The 10,147-nt window shown below is 42.1% G+C and overlaps 1 protein-coding gene across 2 annotated transcripts; it reads left to right on the forward strand.

Moving 5' to 3' along the window:
- Positions 1-68: 68 nt before the first annotated feature.
- On the forward strand, positions 69-9,801 carry LOC118414038. 2 transcript variants are annotated; one of them, XM_035817782.1, is made up of 10 exons: positions 73-644; positions 1,139-1,264; positions 1,641-1,805; positions 3,145-3,327; positions 3,889-4,083; positions 4,784-4,924; positions 5,618-5,854; positions 7,668-8,054; positions 8,747-8,785; positions 8,949-9,801. In XM_035817782.1, exons 1-10 carry the CDS (start codon positions 146-148, stop codon positions 9,038-9,040), a joined length of 2,064 nt encoding a protein of 687 aa, XP_035673675.1. In that variant the 5' UTR covers positions 73-145; the 3' UTR covers positions 9,041-9,801. The 2 variants fall into 2 exon arrangements, with proteins under 2 accessions (XP_035673676.1, XP_035673675.1); XM_035817783.1 differs by lacking the exons at positions 4,784-4,924; positions 5,618-5,854 and having other exon boundaries at positions 69-644.
- The last annotated feature ends 346 nt before the right edge of the window (positions 9,802-10,147 follow it).

Consider the following 10,147-nt stretch of genomic DNA (forward strand, 5'->3'; position numbering starts at 1 on the left):
GTTCTAGAGTGACCTGCGGTTGGACTGTTCCATCTCGAACATTCGAAAACGGGAATGGAATTAGAACTTCGAATCTCTGGAGAAAATCGAATGAAGACGTTATTCAGTACCATATAGCTACCAGTGTCGTGTAAACATACAGTAAATGATGTATGTTTCGCCAGTCATTGCGTTATTACTTTTATGCTTAAGTTTAAATCTGGGGCTTCGGTGTCGCAACGCAAGCATCGACTTGGGGACAGGACACAACGATACAAACGCCACTTCCGTCGACTTCGAGTCCCCTTCATCTGACAATGACAAGTACGATTTTGTGGTGAATCGGCTGGTAGATGACATCACCATCGACGAAAAAACAGCCAAGTCTTTCCTTCAACCCAGCCCTGAATGGGAGTATGACAATCTTTTAGAAGCACTACGTACTGAAGTTAAAGGCGTCGATGGAAAGCACCGTCCAGTTAAGAGAAGCGGACGAGTTCCGCCCGAACCCAGAGTTCCAGAAACGTGGCACGTGCCCGGCATAAAAGAAAAGACACCTTACTTGGAAGGCAGGCCATTCAAATCACTTCCACAGCTGAGTAGTAAATACGACTACTTAAAGTACAAGAAGTGGCCAGAGATAACAAGTGGAAATCGGGGCACAGGTGGGTTTAGATTTTGTTTTCGGGTATAGTATAGAACGCAGCGCCACAGGGAACAAGCCTTCGTGGCGAAATATCCTGCCCAGCACAAGTGGCTTAATGTGGGTTCACACGTGCGTATATATTCAAGTCCATTTGAGGTCCGTATGGAAGTTTCTAGAAATTTCAAGTTCATAATTCACAGATGTCAATCATATCGGGGGGGTAGGGATGTGAAGTAATACCATCAATATAAAAGACCTCTGATAAGAAACAGTCCCCTGGGAGTTGACCAACAGGTGGCAGGGCTGCCATGTATAGCTGGGCTAGGGATACTGGTTATAGGTGGAATTTGACCTTTTATAAGTAAGATACGTATGAGGTGCGTATTGGAAGAATGCGTATGAAAAATGTCAATACGGACCGTATACGGATTTCATACCTGTCTGCATACCTGCATACCATCTTCAGTCGAGGGAGGAGTAGACTTCTGTAGTGGACTGATCTTGTCACTTCAGGTCATCGGCATGAACGAAACCCATGTGTTGAAGATGGCGGCCACGACGCATGCCAACCTAGAGGCAGATGCGTGCCATCCATGCGCACTCACATCTACTCCTGCGACTGTGATGACGGGTGGTCGGGTACGGTTTATCTTTGTTTCTTTACTTTCTAGATCTTGTTTCTTTACTTTCTGTTCAGTTACAATAAAAGCTTCATTCGAGTGTTCTGGCGGTCTAGGTACAAGTAACTGTCAGGTCAAATATCGTAGGACATGACTACAGTCTGCTTTCCCTTGTTTGATGTTCGTATCTTAAATCATTAGATCTTTTCTATGTGGCGTTTTATGTAAAAAAATGTCTATATGACCATTGAGACTTTTGACCTATATAATGCATCTCACTGCGCATGCAGTACTACAGCCCTCATCAGGTTTGAATGACCAATACTTTTACTTTGTTCACGTGATCTTACAGGCACGTGACGTCAGGAATTCTTGCGTTCTTTTTCCAAATTCAGATGAACCTGAAACCGGCGGACCACAGTACCCAGACTGTAGGCATAAAGACGACCCCTGTGGGAGGGTGGCTTGTATGAACGGCGGAGCCTGCGAACACTCCCAGAACGGCGAAGACGTTTATTGCGTGTGCAATGACGCGTATGTTGGAGATAGGTGCCAATATCGTGCGTCCCATTTCAAATATCCTTGCATGAGAAAAATTCCCGACTGCTCAATACGTTGAAGTTAGGCCACACTGACATAATTTTATAGATGGCATAATCTGGAGACCCCAAAATTAATGCGGGAGGGCGAAAAGAAAGAAGAATCTGAGATTAAAAAAAAACAACAATACAATGCTGCTAATTGGCCAGACGACTACAAAGCTGGTAAAGCCGGGTTCACATGTGCGTATATATTCAACAACAACAATTCAAGTCCGCCTTTGGTCCGTGTGGAATTCTAAGCCTCTACCAGACTCCACGTGACGGGAAAAATACTAGAAATTGGACAAATATAGACCGCGAATATGCCAGGGAACTTAGCTGGCCGAGGAGTATGGTTTGCGACCAGTTAACTCCACCTGCATGTTTCCTGGCTATATTTGTCCAATTTCTACAGTTTTCTAGTGACCTGTGGAGCCTGGTAGAGGCTTAAACTTCCATACGGACCTCATACGGACTTGAATATACGCAGGTGTGAACCCACCTCGACATAGTGTATCAAAGGAAACAACAAGTCGTTATTTGTAGGAGGCACATGTAGGTTTTCTTATTCATCATAGCAGTAATCGATTTTTAATATATTGAGAGAAAAAAAAAACGAGCAAAAAAGTACATTATTAGAAGGTGTATTTATCCGGACATGCTTGTGTCGAGCCTCCTCGGGGGTGATTTTCTCTATCTTCTTTTTGAGATCAGGCGAAAAGTAATGTGCGTGCGGATGACATTCATAAAATCAAATCAGGGCCCGGGGCCCCATTTTTCCAAATGGGACCGTAGCATAACGTCTTTCGATTGCGTTCATCAACAAAAGACTAACAACCGATTGTTGACGATTAGTTCTTTATGTTTGAAATTTGCACATTAGACAAAACTACAAAGTATAAAAGTTTGTTAGAATCCTTCCTTCAGACACGACAATAAGCATATTCACTGTTCTGAGTACGCATGTGCAGCGATAACAATTGTGGGTAAATTGTCAAAGGCAAAGGCCCCTCACTTAACTTGTCAATAGTTCTAGACCATTGTCTCGATTTGCATAACAATCTCCATACGTGATTTTTAAAATGCTTAATGTCTCATGGGGCCCTCACCTTTGACAGTCCTCATAATTCCTGTCGCTGCACATGCGTACTAAACAGTGAACGTGCCTATATAACAACATTTCTATTTCGCGCTTCTACATTTCTTTGATTTCAACAGGGGCCGGGGTATCGAATGATCACAAACTGTCCCGGAATTCTTAAGAGCGCGTTCTATTTGCGATAGAATGTATGATTCAGGTTTCATATTGGCTCATCAGGAAGACCATACTTGGGACCTTGGGAATCCTGGGGACCTTGTTCTGTGACGTGCGGGGCCCAGGGCATCCGGAAAAGGAGACGGCACTGCGAAGATCCCGCAGGCCTGACTGATTACGACTGTTCGGGGAAAAACTTTCGGGAGGAGGAGGAGGTTTGCCAGCCGACCGTCTGTAAATATTCAGGTCGGAAATGTTGCATTAAGTTCTCGTTGATATTTTTTACAGTACATGGTATTTTGCAGTCACGTGATTCTAGCATGATTTAAGGTCTGCAATGTTGTTTAGTGAAGGACTGAAGCCATTGTTGGCGATATGTTCTAAACAGTCAATTTCTCTGGCCTCAGTTGTAAATTTACCTGAACAACTCTACAATCCGCTAGGGGGCCCAAAATCCAAAAGACCTATCCACATACCAAATATCAACATAACTATAGATTCCATCCAAGCCTTCTTGAGTTATGCTGTCCATCCACAAACATACACACATACAGACACACAAACGCTGCCGTAATATAACCTTCTTCATTCGAATACGCATATGCGGTGACAGGAATTGTAGGTAAAAGACTCTGACTCCGCCATTTTGCAGGTGCCATTACGTTCCGGACATTCTTACGGAAATGCAAACAATGGTTTGTTTAAGTCTCAGGGACCTTCACCTTTGACATATTTCCTACAATTCCTGTTGCCGCACATGCTTACTCGAATGTGCGAAAGGGCTTATTACAGTCATGTGCCCCATAGGTCGATGGACCAGCTGGGGGGAGACGACTCCATGTACCGTGATCTGCGGGCATGGATACAGGACAAGGTCCAGACACTGTAGATACTGCAAAGACCCCGAATGTGTGGAGGAAACTCAACTGGAGGCAGAACACGGGTCGCCTTGTGACGGCATCGCCCAGGAAAAATCCCCATGTAACACTCAACCATGTCCAGGTATGTTTGCCTGATCGTAGTGCTTCACATGTTGTGTCTGTATGTGGTCTATAGGATGGAGCCACTCCGCGAGTTAAAATCCCCACCGTTTTCGATCAAGTATTGCGAACTTGATATGCTCATTGTGGGGTGTTTCATTCTTAAGATATAATCCCACGAAAGCGATAAAGAAATGTGAATGCAAGGATATGTCCTTGGTGAATGTAACATTGTATTGCGTATATCTAGGCCATATAACATCCGGTTTACTTCAAATAAAACGCTTTTTTTTCTTTCGAGGAGTATTCAATAAGCATGGTTCTAAATGGCTTATCTGTAACTTCAATATCAATAATATCAATAAGTTTATTGCGAATTCTTGTCCGTGGGCTAATTGCAAGTGACAAAAAATGACATGCAGACAATTGCAATGGTCAACAGCATAGTAAGCAACTAGTCTAAATTCTAACGCTAGCTGTATCGTATTGCAGGGGTTTGACTTCTTTTTCTGAGACAGTAAAAGACGAATGATCCCACCTTTTCTGTAATGCGTGGGTTGCGTGATGTTAAAAGGAGGGCAGTCTTCTTTCTGTCTGTAAGCGTGGAAAGATCAGGATGGAATTTGGTGACCTCTTTGAATAGATCTTTTCTTTTAACTTCAATTTGTGTACTACGGCTACGACTCCACTACCACAACTCGCCCTGCTGCCTCCACCTCCAGAATCCTCGCCGCAGTGGTCAGCCTGGGGTGCCTGGTCTGCATGCAGCACGACGTGCGGCGAGGGACTCCGGAGGAGGACCAGGGAGAAGGGGGAGGAAACACAGGACGCGTCTGAGGAATGCAGAGTCCAGGTGTGCCCAGGTGAGTTGTACATAGCCTGATTACATGGCGCTTATAGTTATATAGTTAGGGTCACGTCACATTCCACGAAGGGGCCCGGCCGGGCTGTTTTGGGGAACGAAAGGTACAATGTAAAAGATAACAAAAACAGAAACGGGACCAAAAATGATTCAACAGCATGCCTTGTGCATATCTATTTACTTAAGCTTTCTAAGCACTATGTTTTTTTTTGTCTGATACTTTATATAAAAATATATGGGGATAAATAAAAAAAGTTAAGTTTTTCGTTTCCGCAAACAGCCCGTTCGGGTCCCAGGAAGTAAATATCAATGTGACGTTCAATATGACACCAAACATCGGAGTTACACTAAGTGGCTCATGATATGTCAGGGTCACTTCTGCTGACAACAAACAGGCGAGACATTAAAAGAGATAAGTTCTGAGCGTACGTTATGCATATTTCATGATATAGACTTGTTTTTGATTTTCGTTCTTGGTTCCATTGGGGAGGCCTAACTCTGATGACTATCCTTAATGAAGCATAGGTCGGTTCTCTGAAAATAATGAAACTACCGTCCCGTGGCGATATCAACTTACATTAGCGCCACCACTGCACATATACAAAAACCTAAATCTAACCAAACTAAAATGAAGCAAGATGAAAACAATACTGAAAACAAAAGGAAATTAAATAATGTGTATGTCGATATTTAGATGTGACCCCTGTCAGATGTACTGAGTGGACTACCTGGGGCGAGTGCCACGCGCATTTTAAGATGTGCTATCGGACGCGCGAAAACGTCGCGGGAGAAGAATGTGACGGCCATACCTACCAACGGTCACTCTGCTCCCAGGAGAACTGTCTGGGTCAGGTCAGGGCTGAAGGGTACAAGGAAAACCTTTTCAGACAGCTGAGGGAACATGAGGACCAAGAGGAGGCCGAGGCAAAAGGTAGTTACAATGAATAATTGAATGAATGAATGAATGAATGGATTAACGGATAAATGAATGAATACATAAATTAATAAATAGACAAAAGAATGAACGAATTCGAATGAGTGTTTTTTTTATTGGTATACATATAAGACAAGACACAGTGGTAAATGCACTCTAGCAAAGCTAATATTAACATTACCACTAGGACATTTGAAAATAAAATAAACAAAGGACAAAACAATGATTTATTAAACAGTGGTTTATTTGATCATCGTGATTAGATTTTATTCATTTATTTAAAGAGTGCATCACGGCCATATGCTGAATTGCATACTTTTTTCAGGTAAATACTAAAATCATTGACTTAGGCAGATTCATAAAACAGCTTAACCGTGTATACTAACCTATGTTAGGTTGAGAGATGTTCATTTCCGAGGTATTGAACTCTGGTGTACATATGACTCTTCTGCACATGCATTATGGTTACTTTTAGTAAAATTAACAGACAAACAACGACTTAAAAGCAGTTCAAATATTTATATTGGATATGCCCATGTCTTATTTGGGCACAAGTGAATTTGTGCATTTATTTGATTGTAAATAAAAGCTATGGGACGAACGAACGAACGAAATGAAAGCAGTTGCAGATCAATGATTATGTTAGCCTGGAATCCAGTCGTGTTGTGCTTTGGTCGCTCTGCTTCCTGCCAGCACGTCTGGTGGTCGTTACCATTTGAACGATTGGCATTTGCATATTCGCAGAGATTTTATGCGAGATTTCTGATTGGCTGGTTTAAGCGCTCGTTCGAACAGGCGTCCATTATCATCAACGACCCATCTTCTTCGAGACTATTGGAACGATTTGGTAAATCAAACTCTTGCCCTACTCGGTTGGTAAGAGTGCTATTCAAACATCCTTTCCGTTGAGAAAAGTCTCTAAGGTCTTTGTTTGCTCGTTTTAGTGAGAAGATTCCGGGAAATTCGCTGGGTAGTTCAGGCATTATGAACGTCTGACGCGGCAGCCATGTTGATGATAATGGAACGCCTGTTCGAACGAGCGCTTGAACCATCCATAATTCAGCCAATCAGAAATCTCGCATAAAATCTCTGCGAATATGCAAATGCCGATCGTTCAAATGGTAACGAACACCAGACGTGTTGACAGGAGCGTACCTATGTTGCACATGTGTAAATGAGAATGGTATACGCAATGTGGCCAAGTTCCCTATACTTCATGACATGTTAGCCACATTTTGTTTTAGTTTTCTTGGAGTCAGCGCAAGTCTCTTTAAGGAGCAGCCAGATCTGCATATGACTCAGTTTTACTTACTAGTATCTAGTACCAAATAAAGATTATTTGAATTCACCTTTTTTGTGCAATTATGATGCATCAAATAAAAACAGTACAGATGCATGCATATGTGTAACATATGACTGTTTATATTTCTGATAATTCTTATGAGACATGTGTCCAACTGACCCATTGTCATAGTTAGGCTCACAGTTGGGTACCTCAATGTTGTATTTGAACCCACACGATAGAACCATGGCAGCTAATAGTAAACTTGTACCCCAAACCAAGCTGTCGCCGACTGCAAGTCTTCCGCGGCCCTTGTGATGGAGAGCGGCGATATCACTGATATCACGGCACCTGAGTACGAGGCGCGGTGTGCTAATTTTGTGGTAGAAAGGTCACCGCGAAACCATTACTGATCATGAAATTACAAGATCAACAGCAATAATAAGAATTGATCTGGAAATGTCCAGTTGAATATCTGATATGTTGATTAATGTATTAAACTTGTCTCCACTGTTTATTTATCTGCAGCTGAAGAGCTAGCTGTCAAATACTTCAAGGAGACGAGACATTTTTTCGGCGATAAAAACGGTGAAGTTTCTGCAAAAGCACCTCTTACATTCTTCACCGAATTCAGGGGTAAGTATTTCGGCAATGCAGATACTCTTATCACAGCCTACAACGACATCAAGCCCGATGAGTGTGCCCGCAGGTGTCTGGAGGGTTATGGGGACTATGACGGTGTCAACCCGATATGTAAGTCCTTCAACTGGCGACCTCTCGGGAGTCCCGTATTTTCTATTAGTAATCACGGGAGTACTCCTCGGAAATGCTGGCTACACCGCGAAAACAAGGACACACACCCGGACAATCCTGAATGGGATCATTGGTCAAACCGCATCTACTTTCAAAGGAAAGGTGAGCCCCTAAAACGTAGTTTCGTGCACTATTTCAGGTGCTGCATTGAAGTACACTAAGGAGAGAAATGTTCATTTCGAGGTCTTGAACTCTCGGGCGTTGCTTGGTGTACATTTGACTCTCCTACACATGTGTTATGATAACTTTTAGTAAAATTAACGAACAGGAGACAACCAAAGCGGTTCAAGTATTTGATATACTACATGCCCGTGTCTTCTTCGAGCAAAAGTGGATTTTGCATTTATTTGATAGTAAATGAAAGCAGTTACAGATCAGTGCTTATTTTGCACACGTGTAAATCTTAGAATGGTGAACGCAATATGGCCAAGTTCCTGATACTTTATGACATGTTCACCACATTTTGTTTTCCTTTTCTTTGAGGGTGGAATGAAATATTCTGAATTTGTTCATAAGCAAATAATTGCCTTTCAAGTGTGAACTAATATGTTGCTATTATCAATGATTTTGACAGCTACATATTAATATTCGGCATTATCGTTCCAAAAAGTCTTTCTGTCATATTCGGTTTAGGAATGCACTAAATGAAGTACCAAAGGTACCAAACTTAACCAAATGGCGCAATTAACTACACAGTAAGGAACATCTTACGCAGCAGTTTGCTCGTCATGGTATTTTTGAAAGAAAATGTATTTCACAGCTACAAGCATGGTTGTATATCATGTTTCTTATAGAAAAAGAAGAAGAAGAAGAAGAAAATCTCTCCAAAATTGGTAAGATGTGTTTTTTCATATTCGAATTCTGTTACTTTTGACGTAAGCATTCGTAACAGCAGACAACGCACTATTTGGATCCAGTATTTACTTGACCAGTAATTATCCATATTAGCCCTGGTATTAAAGTTGTCATACGAAGCATTCATTTCTTTTATTTCAGTTGCCCCTGGACCTAGTGGAAGAGCCCCATCGCTAACTGCTTTCCGTGTGCTTGTAGCTGCCATGAGTCTCTTGACATCGGCTCTCTTCTAGGACATACAGTCTCAAGAACAATCAGCAAAGCATACATGCATCTAAAGCGCACTCATTGATTCTAGTTGTAGCTTAGAGTGATGGCATCAGTTTTAACGTACGAAGAAAGAGACCTTCGGCTGTTCAAGTTGTCACTAACCTGAGATTCTTAACCCTTATGGCAAGTCCTGGTTATATAATAATCTACAATCATCGTTAATACAAAAGAAGTCACCATCTTTATTGATTTGAAAACAAATATTCTTAACCTGTTACAGACTTTTGCCGGAATTGAAGCTATACATATGTGAAAACGTCATCAACGTTCGTCGAGGATTCCAAATAGTGTTTCAATCTCATGACAGTCATTCTAGTCCAGTTGGAATAAACATGAGGATTTGGCTCGGCTGGTTGTAGATGTACAGAAAGATTCACCTGAGCAGAACGAAAGACCAACGTTTCTGCCAAGGTTCCCTCCACTGAAACACAGTTCACGACATAGCTGGGGCACTGAACAACAAAAGACAGGTGGATCTAGCAATACTGGATTTCACCAAGGCCTTCGACAAAGTCCCACATAGTAGACTTATATGAAAACTGGAGTACTATTGAATTCAAGGCACTACATTAAACTGGTTAAAGACTTTCTTGACGAACAGAGAGCAAACTATAGTGGTAGAAGAGAAGGCCTCAGCTCCAGTTAAAGTAGCGTCGGAAGTTCCGCAAAGGACTGTCCTGGGACCATTGTTCTTCCTCTTGTACATAAACGACTTGCCAGACCAGCTCGGTTCAAGTGTGAGGTTATTCGCTGATTATTGTCTGCTATATATAGAGGTATCTGCAAAGAATGATTCACAACTTCTTCAGAAAGATCTGAACACCCTGGAAGAATAGGGAAATGGTTTATGCAGTTTAATCCTGATAGGTGCTATATCATGCACATAACGAACAAACGCACACCAAATGTGTCCCATTACCAGTTTTGTGGTCAGACATTAGCAACCACAAAAAGCCACCCATGCCTAGGTATTACGTTAACAACTGGGCTGAAATGGGATGTCCATGTTAACAAAATAACAACCAAGGCTAAGCAGACATTGGGAGTGATCAAACGCAACTTGTGGCATG

Source organism: Branchiostoma floridae, chromosome 4, assembly GCF_000003815.2.
Source record: "Branchiostoma floridae strain S238N-H82 chromosome 4, Bfl_VNyyK, whole genome shotgun sequence".
Taxonomy (NCBI): Eukaryota; Metazoa; Chordata; class Leptocardii; order Amphioxiformes; family Branchiostomatidae; genus Branchiostoma; species Branchiostoma floridae.

What these genes read in the sequence shown, in the direction of transcription:
- LOC118414038 (XM_035817782.1), top strand. Translation starts at nt 146, where the DNA reads ATGATGTATGTTTCGCCAGTCATTGCGTTATTACTTTTATGCTTAAGT. An exon ending in TGGAGATAGGTGCCAATATC is followed by an intron (nt 1,806 to 3,144) that starts GTGCGTCCCATT and finishes TTGGCTCATCAG; the next exon opens with GAAGACCATACTTGGGACCT. An exon ending in CATCTACTTTCAAAGGAAAG is followed by an intron (nt 8,055 to 8,746) that starts GTGAGCCCCTAA and finishes TGTTTCTTATAG; the next exon opens with AAAAAGAAGAAGAAGAAGAA.